The sequence below is a fragment of the Chrysemys picta genome, chromosome 2 (assembly GCF_011386835.1).
Source record: "Chrysemys picta bellii isolate R12L10 chromosome 2, ASM1138683v2, whole genome shotgun sequence".
NCBI lineage: Eukaryota > Metazoa > Chordata > Testudines > Emydidae > Chrysemys > Chrysemys picta.
In genome coordinates, this window is record NC_088792.1 from 4,569,483 (window position 1) to 4,587,562 (window position 18,080).

Here is an 18,080-nt window from a genome sequence, read left to right on the forward strand (position 1 = left end):
TTTGCTTTTGGGAGGCCTGGAACCTAGAACCCAGTAGATCCTAGAAATTGTGGACATGAGAGTATGCTATACAGTTTCAGTCTCTCCCTGCCCCATTTCCCTGTCCCTCTTCAGGGACCCCCTCATGAGATACTGTTAAACGGAATAAATTTTTCTATAGCTCTGAGCAATGGAAGGAGAGCCTGTAGAATTCCAGGGCAGAGATTTATTCACTTTGTTTCCTAATCCCAGTGAAGAATGGAGGTTGGTGCTCAATCCTAGATCTCCAACAACTCAATACATTTATCTGTCACATCAAGTTCAGGATGTTAACCCTAGTTTCCTTAGTTCCTACCCTAGATCCTCAGGACTGGCTTTTGGCTCTGTTTAAAGGATGTCTATTTCCATACAGCTATTCAACCGGACCCTCAGGAAATCCCTCACGTTCTTTGTGGGAAAGTTGCATTATCAATACAGGGTGCTTTCCTTTGGCCTCTCCGCAGCTCCCAGAGTATTGACCCAGTGCCTCACAGTTATGGCAGCCTATCTAAGGATACAAGGAGTGCAAATCTACAGAGACCTTGACACCTGGTTACCAGAAGATGATCTCCTCAACAAGTGAGCAATTCCATTCAAGTAACACTGCAACTCTTTGCCCCCTTAGGTCTCGAGTCAAAAGGGAGAACTCCCATTCCTACCTCACTCAAAACATACTTCATGGAGTCAAATAATGCCCCATCAGTGGTAAAATCCTACTTGCCACAGGACAGATTCCTCCCCATGCTGAACCTCAATCAATGCCAGGCTTACCTAGCAACATCAGTCGGCATATCTCATGCTCTTAAGACACGTGACCTCCTGGACCTATATGACGGTTTGCCAAATTTACACTGATCTCGACTAGCTTTGCATGGAGCATGGTTAATGGGGGTTCCCCCTTTGAACATCTAGCAACCTTTTCTTTACATCACTTGTCTGTGAAAACCACCTTGATGGTTAGAATCGCAGCCCAGAGAATAAGGGAAATCCAGGCCGCCATGGCATAAACATTATGCGATAAGGACAAGGTGACATCCAAAGTTCTTGCCCAAGGCTGTCTCGGTCCTTCACCTGAATCAAGTGATCCACCTGCCAATTTTTTTCCAAGACTTGTAGTAGTCAAGGGGAAGCCAAACTTCATACCTTATATGTAAGGCTAAGATTTTGTCATGGATATTTTTAGTAAGAGTCACGGACGGGTCACAGGCAATAAAGAAAAACTCACGGAAGCCCGTGACCTGTCCCTGACTTCTACTAAAAATATCCATGATAAAATGGGAAGGGACTGGACAGCTGCAGCTGGGAGCTCTGGGGTCCGCACCACCACTGGGGGCTCAGAGCTCCAGGGTCCCCCAGACCCTCCACGATGGAGGGGAGCTGTGGGGGGTCCCCCTGCCTCCCCGTGGTGGCCAGGGGCTGCAGGGGCCCCCCTGCCTGTGGTGGCAGGGAGCTGTGGGGTACCCCGATGCCCGCGGCGGCAGGGAGTTTGCGGGCCAGCTGCTTCAGGCAACGGGGGTATCTCTCAGCTCCCTGCTGCTGCAGGAGGTGGCGGGACCCTGCAGCTCCCAGCCAGTGGGGCTGAAGTCACAGATGTCTTTGGAAGTCACAGATTCCATGACTTCCACGACATCTGTGACAAAATCGTAGCCTTCCTTATATGTGCTCAGAATTCTTTTCTACTGTAACTAGGACAAGATCATTCAGGAGTTCTCAGAGATTGTTCCTGGCCTTTTCTGACAGGATGAAGCATCAGCATCATTGAAAGATTATCTTTGTGGCTTTCTGACTATATCAGGGCATCCTGCGCAATAGCTCGCTTGAACCCACTTTCACAGATTATGGCCCATTCCATCAGAGCTCAAGCATCCTCTGCAGTTTCTCTTCTAAGGGGCATTCCAATCTCAGATTTGTAGACCACCCAGCTGGGTGAAGGTGTGAACTGAACTCCAGCACTGCTTGTTGGAGAGCTCCAGATCAGACACCCACTTTAGCAGAGCTGTCTTACTCACTGTTTCAGCAGACTCTGAGCACCCACCTCCTGGACAGACGATCACGTTACCAGATGAATACACATGGACAATCACAAAAGAATGGTTACTTCGTTAACAATAACTGCGGTTCTTAGAGATGCATTGTTCACACGTATTCCACAACCTTCCCTGCCCTTCTTCACCACTACCGTGGAGTCTTGTATCACCTAGATTCTGATTTAGGAAGCAACTGAAGGGTGATTGTGACCACTCTCATTCCTTTATGCCCTTGGCTGCGGAGAGTGAGAGGGTATCTAGGGCACAGGTGTGACCCCCAGCAAACTCCAAAAGAATCTATCTCATATGAGGCACACGTGTTCTCCACATGTATTCCACTTCTGGTGCACATCTCGAAGAACCACAGTTACTGTAGAGTAAGTAATTGTTCTTGCTTTGCAAGAGGTTTTGGCAACTGCAAGGACAAGATATTTGTCACAGGGCTTAAAGGCAGGGTAAGCAACTGGAAGGGTATACTTTTCCCCAATGTGCAAGGGTGAAAGCATCTATTTCAGACGTGTTTGATGTTAATTTCTGTTGTACCTTGTCATACTTGCTTTTTACAGTAAGAACAGAGAGACAATAGGAGATGAAATATGAGAAGCCTTTGCTAAAGCTTTTCAGGCAATGACAGGCCAGTGTCAAAAATGATAGTGTAGTTGGAAATGGCTTAGGCCAGCATAGTGGGAGAGGTAATGGACTGAGGCAAGATGCCAAATTCCATGATTGTCCTGACCAGCTGCTTTGTTGAAGGAAGGCTTTTATTTTGGGGCCACTCATGCTGAACTTTCTGTATCACATCATCTGTGACAAAGGGCGTAAGATTAAAAAAAGGGGTATGATTTGTAACTGCTTAGCTACATGTGTGACTTTCCTATGTATAGAATTTAACAGTACTGGCAGGTGCTAATTACAAATTATGTCTGTACAACAGTGGTGTTTGTGTATGGGGAGAGAGGATTCGTGTATATTAGAATAACCTGTTGTTTTTATTTTCAGACAAGCCTCTTCACTTGCACTTTGAAACCTTACTAAGAGATGACAGGCAGCATAGATTGAGCCATAAGCTCAAGGCTCTGAAGATGTCCCATTTTGGAAAGAAGCCACAAGATCTAACCAACGTTTTCCCAAAGCTAGGCCTATCACCTCTCTCTGCATCCAGTAAGTTCAGCTGAGATGGGGTGTAAATTTACGTGTAGGTTTTAACAGGTGACCAAAGTGCAACCCTACATTGTAGCCTACAGTTCCTGTCATTTCTGTAGAAAGTAGCAATAAACTCAGTACATAAATGTAAGGTGGTGATTAGCTTTGGCATCTTGCAAATTGCAGAAGTTCTCACCACCTCAATGGAAAGCCAGCTTTTGGTTAGATGACCAAATAAATGGCTACTGCAGAAACCCAGACAGCATGATTGGGAATGAACTAACAAGCAAATCAAAGAAGAGAAATATTTTTGATCCTTGTGTGTGTTAAAGCAAAGCACGTGTGTATCCACCTGCCAAGAGTGCCTGGCAAATTCCTGCCAAATATTTCTGTTTCAGTTGTGTTCAGAGCTGCCACTGTTGCTCTTCACTGTCTTCTCTTGTACACTTTTCTGTTTTTCTAGGTTCCTGTTTCTTTTAGCCCATTAAAGTGCATGATATTAAAACTATCCATAGAAGTTAAGCTCTTAGGAAAGCTGACAGAAACTCCCAACACTAAAAACTAATTCCATGTTAGAAAGAATTAAACTCCAGTTATAGCATCCTGTCTTGTTTAATGTACCACAGTGGGTGTTCTAATTTTTTTTTTAAAGAATATATTTTCTTATACCCCGTACTTGCAGAAAATAACACGCGTAGTGTGCAGCCTGCAAGGCAGACATGTCCATAGAGTTCTTATAATGGAGCCCACAGCTGCTGACTCTGACGTACTTATTTGTTTTGCAGTTGTTGATCCGAATTATCATGAACAAACCATAGAACATTTTAAGAAAAGAACTTTATGCTGAAAATACAGATCCAGGCAGTGTGGTGGTTGGCATTTGGTGCACATCCCATGTGCATTCAGCTTTGTGCCTTCAGCTGTATGAAAAGGAAAGCACTATACACATTGGCTTAACAATAGTTAATTACCCTACCCATTGTTTTCAGTCTGTTTGTTTCTCTTTGAGAGAGGAGGTTACTTGCAAAGACTGTAGATGTCATCCATCCAATAGCTGGTTCAAGAGGCATTGAGTAGAGAATGGTCAGGCTGTTAGCACTGAAATAACTCTCCTTTCTAGGTGTAAGGAACCTATTAAAGAAGGCAAACTATTACACTTAAATATAAACTCCATCAGTCTTGCATCCTGTGTCAGTTTCCATGGCTTTACTATGTGCTTTAGAATAGCTGCTGTAGTATTCTGTTTTAGGTCCCTTCTGCTCAGGGATTAATCTTGGCTTCTCTCCAGTGGTGTGAAAGAGAGCTTTTCTCTTATGTAGCAAATGCTACTGCTGCCAGCAGTGCATATTCAGTGTTTTCTCTGATAATAATTCACTTCCTTTGATTCATGTTTGAGAGGACACATCAGCCTTTCTGTGCTGTTTCAGTTGACTATGGTGGCATTCTTCACTTCCTGTCCTAAAACTGTGTACTGTGGTTGAGATAATTTGATCAGCTGCTGCATTTTAGTGGTGGGTGAAAAGATCTTTATATATCACTTCCCCTCCTCAGAGTAGTGTTATGGGGCTTAATTGTAGTGGTCGATAGTGTTTTTTAAATTAATGTGATACACAAAAGGGAGTGATTCAAAGATGGGGCTAATGTGATCAGTTCAACATATGAGGAAAATTCTTGGTGGCCACTTTTTGGACATACTGTAGGGGAGTCTACTGTTTTTGATAGTTATATTCACTGCAAACACCCAGCAAAGATGAATTTCACATGTGATCTGTTTAATTCTGTGCAGTGCTGATGGTTTCACTTGGGGTTTCTGACTTGTAGATTTTTCCCCATTTCTTTGATTTTAGCATTCCTTCCACAATACAGACTGCATTCCCCAGCTGGGTTCTGGTGGATTTACAGATAGGAGCAGCAATGACTTATGAACAAATTACTCTGGCTTTACTTGGGTTCTCTGTTCATGTGCTTTATTAACAGGTTCATTGTTTAAGGTGGAGAGGCAGCTTAAAGGAACAGACAATCACAGCTTGCTCGTTTCTGGTTCTCAGACACATAAACATAGTCCTTTGATGCACCACCTACCATCTTTGTATCTAGAAACTCCTCCAGCCCCATCTTCCAGCCAGTCCCCTTCCACTGCTAATTCAACAACGGTGAGTCAGAACATAATCTGTCAAACAAACCTAAAAAAGGGAGCAGTTTTTAATGCAGCTGGGGAACATCTGTATTGCTGGACATTGCCAACAGATGCTAGACTCATAGTGGACACCCTATGCCAAAGCTATGGGAGGGGAGTCCTTGTCTGCCAGTAGGCTGCAGGGACAGTCTGGAAATGCCTTTATTAAAAAGATCTTGATATTAAACAGACAGTAGCAACTACTTGCTTCAGTTATCTTAGTCAGGACCCAAAGTGGCCAGGGTGCTTGCTCTGCTATCACCAGGGCCAGCATATGTGGTCTATAAATTTGTTACTAAGCATACACCATAAATAAAGACAAGTGCAAAGTACTTCACTTAGGAAGGAAAAATTTAATGCACAACTACAACATGGGGAATAACTGGCTAGGTGGTAATACTGCTGAAAAGTATCTGGGCATTATAGTGGATCAAAAATTGAATGTGAGTCAACAATGTGATGCTGCAGCTGTGGGAAAAAAAGCAAATATGATCCTGGGGTGTATTAACAGGAGTTTTGTATGTAAGATACAGGAGGTAATTGTCCTGCTTTATTCAGCACTGGTGAGGCCTCAGCTGGAGTACTGCGTCCAATTCTGGGCACCACACTTTAGGAAATATATGGACAAATTGGAGAGAGACCAGAGGAGAGCAACAAAAAATGATAAAAGGTTTAGAAAACCTGACCTATGAGGAAAGGTTAAAAAAATTGGGCACGTTTAGTCTTGAGAAAAGAAAACTAAGGTGGGACCTGGTAACAGTCCTGAAATATGTTAAAAGCTGCTATAAAGAGGACTTGGATCAATTGTTCTCCATACCCACTAAAAGTACGACAAGAAGTCATGGGTATAATCTGCAACAAGGGAGATTTAGGTTAGATAGGAGGGTCTGGAATAGGCTTCTAAGGGACATTGTGGAATCCCCACAATTGAAGGTTTTTAATAAAAGGTTGACCGAACACCAGTCAGAGATGGTCTAGGTTTAGTTGTTCCTGCCACAGTGCAGCGGGCTGGACTTGATGACTTTTTGAGGTCCCTTCCAGCCCTACATTTCTATGATTCTGCAAGTCCTGTGCATAAACAAATCCTTGTGTGAGCTCTGTGACTCAACTTTGTTTTAATTATAAATTAAGTGGGAGAGAAGGGAATTGTTCCGGACTTCTCTGAACAAAGCAAAAATATCAACAGGAAATTGTTTTTAATATTTGCTTACTGTTTTGGAGAGGCAGGGAGGGGGGAATGCTACATCTCACAGTAGTCATTTGTATAAGCCCTTATAGGATAAGCATTGACTGGCTCCTATCCAGGCCTCTGTGGATATGGGGAGACTGCTGGGTTGCCCAGATAGCTTCAGCAGGGCTGGCCCATCTCCACCCTGCGTTGTCTGCTCCATATCCATCTCATGTTTCACTGCTATATCCAAAATATTTGTAGACGATTCTTTGAGGACTCCCTCACAGAGTCTACTGACATTGTCAGCTCACTTGCTTGGAGCTCCATTACCAGAAGCTGACCATCTTTCTGGCGCCACCTTCTGTAGGTGACTCCATTGGGAATGCCCGGCTGCAGTTGTCTAGGGGTAGAGTTGGAAGTTGGGGCTGTTAGCCTTGCCTGCTCTGGAGTGGAACAATCTCTTCAGAAGCTTCCTGGACCAAATTCTAAAGGATGTTATGGACAAGTCTTCCCATCTGTGTTTCAAGTTTTTTACACTGTGCTCATCACTGTGACATCCCGAGCACCTAACTTTTGGCTGCTATTGACTTAGTGTGCCTACATTGCAAAAACAAAAAAACACCCCTGCAGTAGTAAGTCTTAGAGTTCAAATCAACTGACTCGGGCTTGCACTTCAGGGCTAAAAATAGCAGTGTAGATGTTCCCAGTCAGGCTGGAGCTCAGACTTTGAAACCTAGTGAAAGGGGAGAACTTCGAGTCTGAGCACCAGCCCAGTTGGGAACATCTACACTACTACATTTAGCCGTGTAGCATGAGCCCCACAAGTCCGACTCAGTTGACCTGGGCTCTGAGACTTGAGGCTGTTGGGGTTTTTTTGCACCGTAGATATACCCACAGTCTGGGTTTGAGCTCTTCACCTAGAACTTAGAGGCCTTTTGTTCCACTCTGAGTATGGAGACTTCCAAAACCCTGATTTACAAGTAGAGGGAAATCTTTGTTTCTCAGGGCTCAAGCTCAGATTCCAGTTGCGGGGAGGAGACTTGCTGAGAATAATTGAGTAATAATACTTTATGCTATATGATCTTAAAACACTTTACAAATATTAGGATTGGCAACATCAACTAAGATAGGTAAATATGCCCACTTTAGAGAAGAATAAATTGAGCCATAGGATTTGCTTGATGTGACCAGTAAATCACAGCAGGTTGGTGGAAGAACTGGAGAAAAAACTCAGGAATCCTGATTACACCATTACTCTAAATACTAGGTAACATGTACCTCTTGTTCTGGGGAAGTTGCTTTTTCCATGGTATGATTTAAATGTTCTTTTGTGTTGACACTAATGCTCTGTCTGGGTTTTTTTCCCTTTCCACTCTGCGTGTGGTTTCAGGTATCCTCAAAGAAAAGAAAAGTGGAATGTTCCTACGACATCAATAACATTGTGATCCCAATGTCGATGGCAGCAGCCACTCGAGTGGAGAAGCTGCAGTACAAAGAGATTCTAACACCAAGGTATCTGCATATGGGAAAGTATTAATAATTCCCTTTGTGTTCTGTGTAGGGTGGTGTTATTTTGGCTGTGAAAAGGGAAAGCTATTTCTCTTTTACTAAAGCTCTCTCTTTCGTCAAGAAAGAACAACTTAAATTAAGACAGTATATCTTTATTGGTTGTTGTTGGTTTTTTTTTTAATCAAAAAGGATGCAGTTTGCCACTTCAAAGGGAATTTCATGGCAGCATCGCTCACTGGCCAACTAGCATGTGGCAGTAGTGTTTGCGTTTGGTCAATGCTTCCTGGCTGATGGCTGAAAAATTCCCAGACATGGAAAAAGATTAGCAAGAGAAATTAGTCTCTTGTTCAGTTGTTGGCATATGTCGTTGTAAGGATATTAGCAGACCAGGCAAAGAGCTTTGAATTGTATGAGTGCTTCAAGGGTATAATTACTAGTTTCAGAGAGATTGAAATAGCAGAGATACTGCTATAGGAGTGAGGACTGTTGGAAGAGCTGTGCAGTACTGCATGGAATTTCTGCACATCCTATTTCCTGGTTCTGATTACTATTATTTATTCAGCATCCAGTGTTCAGTGTACTTCCAACTTGTAGTGAGAGATCTCTGCCCTTTGCAGTCTAAGTAGACAAAATACAGACAAGTCTTTTATGTAAAAGGGAGATAAAGTGATTGATTGGTCATGGTTGATGAGATGGTCATTAGTTCCACAGTTGTTCATTGTTCACTTCCATGAGCTCTACCATTTTTGCCTTCCCTCACAGCCTGTCAAAACAGAGTCCAATGAGATTGAAATTATCAGCCTTCTGTTGTCATATCACTGGCTGGTGCATACATGATAAATCTAAATCTGTGGCTTCTAGGAGCTCTGCAAGATAAGTGGTGTGCTTGTTTGTGTGTATGTCTGTACTAGGAAGCTTTGTCAGTAAAGCTAATCACCTTTGGGCTAGTGTCCAGTAGCTATGGGGAAGTAACTATGAAGCCAGGTCTTGGCTCTGGGTCTTAGCCAAGAGGGTGACATGGCAGTGAGTGCAGAATTGTTCTGACATTGAGTGTTCTTTCCTGCAGCTGGAGAGTGGTAGAGCCCAAAGATGTGGAGCCATTGGATCATATGGACTCTGAGGTGAGACAAAATCTACTTTGTCACACTGTTTCTGGTCTCAAGCACTACTAACAAATGATAAATGTCTTTAGAAGCAACAGCCATCCTGAAAAAGTCTGATTGGCATTTTGTATTATTAGAAGAAGTAAAGATTGAGTGTAAACTGCTAAGCCTGTAGGCTTTACTAAGCAAAGTCTGTAGTAAATGTTGTCCAGCCAAAGCACGCAGCTTAATCATTGAATTGCCAGTACATGCGTGAGGGTCAAAGCGTGTCTCTGTCAGGAACACATCCAGGACGTGGGCGGTCATGCCTACTGGTCCAAGCCATGGGGGTGGCCAGGCCTGGAGGTTAGAGCTGAGCCACGAATCAGGACACCCAGGTGCATAGTTGAGGCCAGAAACAATGGGTGAGCCAGAGATGTAGTTGGGAACGGAAGCCAGGGGTCAGAGCCAGGGATGTCAGGGACAGAGTAGGGTAGGAACCTGGAGCAAGTACAAGAGCAGGCTGGGCAGGAGCAGGTACGGGCTGAATGGGAGCAGAAACAGGTACAGGAAGCAGAAACTGGAGCAGGCACAAAAGCAGATTAGGAGTAACAGCAGGTACATTATACAGGAAGCAGGATCAAGTGCAGCTGTTGAGTGGGATGCATTGAGCAGCCCATGAGTTCTGGCTTTTTCTGGGTCAGGTAGTAGCTTAGCCCTACCCCTTCACCAATCAGGAAGTAGTCAATTAGGTAGCCCCTGCCAGGATCAGCTATGCCCAGTGTGTTACTAGGAGACTGACCCTTTGGCGGCTGGCTCCCTTGACAGCAAATGCCCCCAACCCTCAAGGGTGCCTTCTAGGGGCCTTATGACCCAGTTTTAATAGGTTCTGGTGAAAAGCATGTATGAGCTCCAGAGCATAGACAATCCCTTCTGATTCCCAAGAACACTCTTCTGGACCATAACCCTCTTAGTCCACCAGGTTGTAAAATAGACCTCGGATTCATTTAGAATCCAGGATTTCTTGCCCTTCATATCCTTCTTGATCCTGAACCTCCATGGGAGTGGGCCATGAAGCAGAGCGGGATTTTGTTGTGTAGGGCTTCAGGAAGGATATGTGAAAAACTGGACAGACTTTCACAGTTTTAGGCAGCTGGAGTCAGGTTGACTTGTTCAGCGATCTTGAACGGACGCAAGTATTGATGATCTTATTTGGCGGGTGGGTGGGAGGATTTGAGATGTTTAGCAGACAGCCAGACCTTATTACCCACTCTTAGTAGATGTGCAACTTGGTGATCTTGGTCAGCATGGTGTTTGTAAGTTTTCTTGGTGGCTTCCAGATGCTCCATAAGTTCCTGGTGAACTTCGTGAAGGTGGGTAACAAGGTCTGTCTCAACAAGAACTTGAGTCTGCAGAGGCAACTAGAGAGAAATGAGAGTGAAAGCTGTAATTGGCCAAAAAATGGACTGTCATGGATGGAGGCATAGACAGAGGTATTGTAAGCGAATTCAGTGTATGGCAGGAGTGACCAGTTATCTTGGCGATAGTTAAGGAAGCATCAAAAATATTGCTTGAGGATTTGATGTACCTGCTCCATCTGCCCGTTGATCTATGGGTGGTAGGCTGAGAAGATGAAGAGTTCAATTCCTAGGATTTTATAGAGTTCATGCCAGAACCAGGAAGTGAACTGTGGGCCCCAATCAGACACTATTCCAACTGGCAGTCCATGGAGCCAAAAAACATGGTTTAAGCAAATGCAGACTGTTTTGTGAGTGTTGTGGGGAGAGCAGAAAGAAATAAAACGCATCATCTTCATGAACAGATAATGGTTTCCAGGATGACAGTGCAACCGTGGGAGAAAAGGAGCTCTACAAGAAGTTCTTTGCGACCATGGACCAGCACTGAGGTGGGGTGGCAGAAGCTGGAGTAATCAAGCATCTTAACACGTTGGCCCTTGCTTTGAAAGCTTAAATCAGAAAAGTCAATGTATTTCTTCACATCAATACTCACCCTTGGCCACCAGAAACTCCGTTCCTCCAAGTCCTGAGTCTTATGGTGTCCAAAATGGCCAGCACCTACGGTGTCAGGGCACATTCTTAACACTTTGAGTCTGGGCTGATCATCTAGAATGTAAAAAGCAACAGAGGGTCCTGTGGCACCTTTAAGACTAACAGAAATATTGGAGCATAAGCTTTCGTGGGTGAATGCCCACTTCATCAGATTGCGTCTGATGAAGTGGGCATTCACCCACGAAAGCTTATGCTCCAATACTTCTGTTAGTCTTAAAGGTGCCACAGGACCCTCTGTTGCTTTTTACAGATTCAGACTAACACGGCTACCCCTCTGATACTAGAATGTAAAAGTGCTTGCTTAAGATATAGTGGACCATTGTGCAAATGGAAGCCTAAGCTGAATGGTGCATTGGAGGTATCAAGGGTCTCACAGAGTTTGGCTGCTTACAGGTCTTTTGGGAGTAGAGCCCGAATAAGAGATGGTAAATTCTGGGCTGTTGTTCCACCAACAGAATTAGATGGTCATAGCACAGTGTTTTGGGGAGTGGTGTTCAGCACAGCATATTTGTCCTTGTGGGAAAGGCCGTCTGCTTTCGCTTTCTGTGATGCAGGGCAGTAGGTAATACTGAAATCAAATCCGGCAAAGAAAAGTGACCATGGATCTGATGATTAAGCCATTCAAAGATATTCTAAGTTCTTGTGATTGGTGATGACCTGGATCAGGAACTGAGCCACTCCAAAAAGTGTCGCCATTCTAGTCCCAGTTATCATAGTTCTTCTCAGCAGGGGTTAGTTTACGTGAATAATACACACATGGATGGAGTTGGTGATGCGGGCCTGCATTTTGTGAAAGTACAGCCCTGATTGCAACGTTTGAGGCATCTGCTTCTATGGTAAAAGGTTTGGATACACAAGAATGAGAGCTGAAGGGAAGACTTTCTTTAGCTTACTGGAAGCAGACTGTACTTGGGGAAGATGATAAAGCTAATGAACTCAATAGTGTCCTTATAAAATTTGCATTTCTCAGGTTTGATGTAAAGTTTGTTCTGGTGGAGTCAGTCAAGGATGTTGCGGACATGTTGCTCATGTAGTTTCTGGTTTTTGGGGAAGACAAGAATATCATCTAAATAAACAACAAATTGTTCCAGCATGTCCTGAAAATAGTCATTTACGAAATGCTTCAACATAGAGACATTACTTAGCTCAAATGGCGTAACTAGAACATAAGAACAGCCATACTGAGTCAGAACAAAGGTCCATCTAGCCCAGTATCCTGTCTTCCGACAGTGGCCCATGCCAGGTGCCCCAGAGGAAATGAACAGAACAGGTAATCCTCAAGTAATCCATTCTCTGTCAGTCATTCCCAACTTCTGGCAAACTAAATACTCAAAATGCCTGAATGGAACCTGGAACACATCTTCCACTCGTCACCTTCCTTGATATGAACCAGATTGCAGAGTCGGTGAAGTTCAGGGAAAAAACAGCCAAGCAAAGTATTTCAAAAAGTTCATTAAGTGGCAAAGGGTAGCGATTTCGAACAGTCACTCTATTAAAAGACCAGTGATCAATGCAGGAGCCAGGGAAATGTCTTTTTTCACAACAAAAAAGATTGGAACCCCTGCCGGAAAGGCAGAAGGACAAATAAACCCCTTCTGGAAATTGTTATGGAAGTATTCCTGGAACATTTGAAGGTTCAGTACTGAGAGGGAGTATGAAGTAATCATAATTGTGATGTGATGGTAAGACATCTGCTCTCTTTTTATCAAGTACATCAGCGAAGTCTTTATTTCCCCGCAATACCTGAAATGGGTGAGAGGGTGATGGAGAGGGCGGCAGCTATCTTTGAACTTCCCCCTTCAGCAGCTCCATTGTGAGAGGGTTTGGATCTGACACCAACCTTGGGAGTCGTAACTGGCAGCAGAATCTTGATATAAAGTACACCATGCCTGATCCTTACTGGATGCGCAGGTCATGGGCAACCAGCCAAGGAATGATGGGGGAGCGAGTGGCACAAATCAGTCCAAATTGCAGAATTTCCTGGTTGACCTGGAGTGTAATCAGAGTCAGCAGTGTCATCTGGTGAATAACAGGGCCAGAGGAGGGGGGGACCCATCAATGGATTCCATCAAATCAGAGATGCTGTTTCACTGATTGGGAATGTTATGGGTCCAAGTAAAATCTAGGTCCATGAAGTTGTCAGAGGCCCGAGTCCACCAGTGCCCTTAGCTAAACCTCAAATATGGCAGGGTGTTGTAGCCAAAGAGGAAGTTGGAGGGTGGTGGCTCACTAGCCAACTACAGCCAGGATACTGTTTGACATAAAGGGCTTTCCCAACCGGGACAGGACACGAGTCTTACTGAGACACCACTGCACATAGTGCCCGGGTTCCCCGCAATATAAGCATAAATCTAGAGCTCATTGCAGGTTCCTTTCTGTGTTGGCAAGGCAAGGTCAAATTTCTACACCCACAGGCTGAAGAAAACTGAACTCCCTTTCTAGTTGACATTTGGCCAGGTGATCATCAATGCTGATGCACAACTTGACCAGAGCATTTAGGTCAGACAGTGGCTCTACCCGCACCAGCTTGTCCTTGACTTCTTCATTCAAGCCATGCCGGAAATGGTAGTGCTGTGCTGCATTGCTTCATTCCATCTAGTTTCAGCCACTAAGTGCCAGAATTCCATGGTGAATTTGGCGAATGGTCTGTTCGCTAGCGTAGGAGCCAAAGCACCCTTGGCAGAGCAGGTACAGTTCAGGTCATCGAAACAACTGCCGTGTCTTCATGGAATTACTCAAGCTGCCCTAGCAAGGGGCTGAAAGTCTCCTGGAGAGGGACTTCCAGGCCAGGGCCTTCCCAGTTAACAGGCTGATGAGCCTAAATCAGGACTGGTCAGTGGGACGTGACAGAGGTCATCACATGAACAGGAGGCAGCACTGATTCAGGAAGTTGCAAAATTTCCCACAGTCACTGTCAAATTGGGCTAGCAGCAGAATTTTCAGTTCCTGAGGTACCTGAGCCCTGGATAATGAGACCTGTGCCTGCAGGGCCATGATTTGGGTCTGTAGCTTCTGCAAGGTGCCCATTACCTCTGTGAGGAAGACAGAGACCTTAATGGGGGTCAACCTCACAGAAGAACCTCCTCTTCAGTCTTTCTCTTGCAGGCTGCTCAATCTGTCAGGAACAGGACTGGGAGGTTAGCAGTTGGTCTTAGTGGTTGGAGCCATGGGAGTGGCCAAGTCTGGAGGTTAGAGCTGAGCGGAGAATCTGAGTCATGGGACGTCCAGGGGCATAGTCAAGAGCAAAGCCGAAGTCAGAGCCAGGGATCAGAAGCCGAATACCAGAGCCAGTAGGTGAACTAAAGTCATGGTCAGGAAGCGGAGCCACGGATAGAGAGGGGCAGGCTGGGCAGGAACAGGTGCACAAAGCAGGAACTAGAGCTGTCACAAGAGCAGGCACAGGCTGGAAGAGTGCAGGAGCAGGCACTGGGGAAACATGATCAAACACAGCTGCAGTGTGGGATGCATTGAGCAGCCATCAAGCTCTGGCTGCTGCTGGGTCAAGTAGTAACTTAGCCCCGCCCCTCCACCAATCAGGAAGTGCAATCGGACAGCCCCTGCCAGGATCAGCTATGCTCATTCTGTTGGTAGGAGATTGACTATGCTGCAATTGGCTCCCTGACATCTGCATCAGCTGTTATTAAAAAGCATTTCTTGGGTCATCCCTCTCTACAGGCAGCAGCTACAGCAAACCCTTGAGCGGTGCTTTAATGTTCTTGGCATCCGTTCACATGATCTATATAATAGAGGCTTTGTCTCAGAGAATCCAGACAATAGTCTGATTCATAAACTTCAAATTCAGCGGCTCATGAAAAGTATGACTGGGTTAGTGATTCTAAACAGTGGTTCCAATTCCCCAGTTAAGGGAAGTTCTCACCAACCTGAGCAACCACAGATGATGTGATTGTATGGTATTGCTCACTGTTGGAAAGTCTCAACTCCCATCACAGAGGGCTTATTCAGTAAGAGAATTCATGTTGAGTTGTTCTAGTGGGACACACACTCACACTCTTAACAGCATGAACAGCTGTCTGATCATCCAGGATTCTGAATCCAATTATATAAATTAATAGGTAAGTCACATACAGCAGATTGTGTGATTTTGATCAGCCAAATCTGAACCAAAGATTAAATCCTTGTAAACTTGATCCTATATGAATTGACTTCCATTTGGAAACTTTTTTTTTTTTTTTTTTTTTTTTTTTTTTTTAAAGGAAGTCGGGGGCAAAAGAGACTCTGGTTTCTCCAGTATTGTCCAATAGGCATTGTTATCTGCTGAGTTCTGTGGTACAGAATCACAGGGTTTCTGCTACTTTGTACTTGACCAAACAGTAGTGTCACCCTGAAGACAGAATGTCATCTTTTGAATATTAGAGGGAAAACTAGCCTTGTTCTTTTTTCCTAGTTGGAAGACACTTCTGATGAGACCTATTTGAACCATCACACCAAGTATGAGGAGCTTGAACGAGCCCGATGGGATTCGTGGGCAGCAGCTGTTTCCCACAAGCGAGGAAACAGGTATCAATTTCTCATTAGCACTACATAGCAAGGCATGGAAGCAAGAATCTTTATTTCCTCTTCATGTTAAACTATACAGAGATCCTGCTTTGGGGTTGTCACATTTTGGGTTGCACTCCAGACCAGTGAGGGGTTGTGGTGTTGTAGCTCCCAACGTGGGCCACTCACAACATGTGTTTTACACTGACCAGCTCTCTCCTGGACAGTTCAGGTATTAAAGATCCATTGTCTCTGTAAAGGGTTAACATTCAACAATCTGCTTCTTGAACTGTTAGCAAACAGTTCAGTTTAAACACAGCACTGGATTGGTTAGATTAAAAAATAAAACAAGATTATTAACAAAAGAAGATAGGATTTTAAGTGGATTCAGGTACCAGGTATTAATGTCAGAAATGGCTACAAGAGAAATAAAGACAAAATGTTTTCTAGTAGCTAAAATTTAACAAGCTAGATTTGGTTCAAGGTAAAATCCTTACAATATGTTCCCAGCAATAAGGCTGACCAAATTCTCAAGTTGGACCTTCCCCAAAAATAAAAAGGCTGGTTCCTTTGTCATCTTAGGGGAAAGAGAGAGAGCTAGAGCTTGGGGTTCTTCTTCGAGTGCTTGCTCATTTCTATTCCATATTACGTGTGTGCGCTCGCCACATGCACCGGTGTCAGAAGTTTTTCCCTCAGCAGTATCCATAGGGGACCGGCTCAGACACCCTCTGGAGTGGCCACTGCCTGAACATCATCTGCTTCGGCTAGCATTGTTACGTTCTCCGTTCTTGTGAACTTTGAAAACCTGTAATATAATTGTATCTAGTTAATAGTTGAATTAGTTACTCTTAGTAATAGTTCTTGAACTCTTCGTTAGTTGGGGGGGAGGGATAGCTCAGTGGTTTGAGCATTGGCCTGCTAAACCCAGGGTTGAGAGTTCAATCCTTGAGGGGGGCCACATAGGGATCTGGGGCAAAATCAGTACTTGGTCCTGCTAGTGAAGGCAGGGGGCTGGACTCGATGACCTTTCAAGGTCCCTTCCAGTTCTAGGAGATGGGATATATCCATTAATTTCTATTTCTTTTCTTTTCCGAATGGGACTCGGACGGGGCATCCCCCGTCCCCAGGCCTTAAGCCTGGTTGCAAACGGCCTATGCCCATCAATGATCCGCATAGTAGCTGCTTACGGTGCTTGGGCGAGGGCATATAAGCGACAAGTGTCGTCTTTGTAAGTCATTCAAACCTAGGATGAAAAAGGAGCAGGACAGTCACTTAAAGGTGCTCCTGATGCAGTCAGCACTCACTCCGGCATTGGAGCAACGTTCCAACTCAGCACTGAGCACTGCAGCGTCAGCCCCCCTCCGGCCAAGAAGCCAAAGAAGATGGGGAGGAGGAAGATCGCCTACTTCCCTCAAGGGAAAAGACGGCTGGGGGTGAGCCAAGACCGACGCCAGGCAGCTCAACGCCTCCTTTGGGAAGTCAGGCCCCAGCTCAAGCCGAGCAGCGCAGCCCATCCCATGCTTTGCCTGCAACTCCAGATAGCGATACAGGCCTCCGCCAGCTACAAGTGCTGTCAAGGCCCTGCAGGCAGTTCAGGAGATCCTGATGCTTCCGGTGCTGCCCACATTAGCTCCGGCAGTATCCAGGTCTCGAGGTAAACCCGGCTTGGGATCTCCGCATGTCCCCTCCTCAGTGGCACCATTCCCCTTCGCGTGGAACATCCTGCCACCGCTCACCTGCCTGAAGCCGTCACGCCTCAGATAGGCAGGCTCAACGGAGCCCTCTTTGATCCCGGACCTTGGGCACAAACTGCGAGATTCGAGGTGTACCTCCCTGGTAGTATGGTGCAGACACTGAGGCGTGCGCCCCCAGGCAGGAGCACCGAGACCAACCCCTCACATCGCCAAGAGCTCGGTACATATCCAAGGGTCGAGGTCACCAGACTGCCGTTGTTGATCTCCGAGACTGGGATCGCCACGTTTGGGGAGTTCCTCCCGGCATCTGGTGCGTGATAGCTCCCGGTCCCGCTCAACATCCCAGTTGGGAAGAATAAGGCGTAGATCACCGGGTTTCCGACGCTGATACACCAAAGGCCATCGGTCCCCGAGGCCCCAGCCAAGGCATTCGTCCCGCTTGGACAGGTCTGCCTCCAGGCGCAGTGACCAGCACCAGTCAGGATAAGAGCCACCGCTCCGCCTGATCCTGGTCGCTGGGTAGCAACTGCTCCGGCACTGAGCAGGGCCCTCTAACTGTGGGACAGCCTCTGGCTCCTGCAGTGCCACCTACATCATCAGCACCAAAACCTGTCCCATGGCCCTAGGCACAATGGCCGGCGCCATAGAACCCCTGGGGGTTCACCCAGCCTTCCCAGGTGTTGGTGTTGGGAGC

At 45.5% G+C, this 18,080-nt stretch overlaps 1 protein-coding gene and 1 long non-coding RNA gene across 25 annotated transcripts in view; one reads left to right on the forward strand and one right to left on the reverse strand.

The window, feature by feature from the left end:
* The window catches only part of LOC101933332 (KAT8 regulatory NSL complex subunit 1-like), a 141,045-nt gene that overhangs the window by 107,304 nt on the left and 15,661 nt on the right, over nucleotides 1-18,080 (forward strand). For 8 of the 24 annotated variants that reach the window (XM_065586702.1, XM_065586704.1, XM_065586701.1 and 5 more), the window contains 6 exons: nucleotides 3,045-3,206; nucleotides 5,151-5,341; nucleotides 7,926-8,047; nucleotides 9,111-9,165; nucleotides 10,949-11,032; nucleotides 15,601-15,713. In XM_065586702.1, the coding sequence (XP_065442774.1) occupies nucleotides 3,045-3,206; nucleotides 5,151-5,341; nucleotides 7,926-8,047; nucleotides 9,111-9,165; nucleotides 10,949-11,032; nucleotides 15,601-15,713 (727 nt within the window). The remainder of the gene's footprint in view (nucleotides 1-3,044; nucleotides 3,207-5,150; nucleotides 5,342-7,925; nucleotides 8,048-9,110; nucleotides 9,166-10,948; nucleotides 11,033-15,600; nucleotides 15,714-18,080) is intronic. The other 16 variants (XR_010599080.1, XM_042860751.2, XM_065586708.1 and 13 more) reach the window with 5 other exon arrangements.
* LOC122174734 (uncharacterized) overlaps nucleotides 16,365-18,080 on the reverse strand; it is a 38,620-nt gene continuing 36,904 nt past the window's right edge. Inside the window, exon 4 of the long non-coding RNA XR_006176963.2 lies at nucleotides 16,365-16,497. This is a non-coding gene — a long non-coding RNA (uncharacterized LOC122174734). The remainder of the gene's footprint in view (nucleotides 16,498-18,080) is intronic.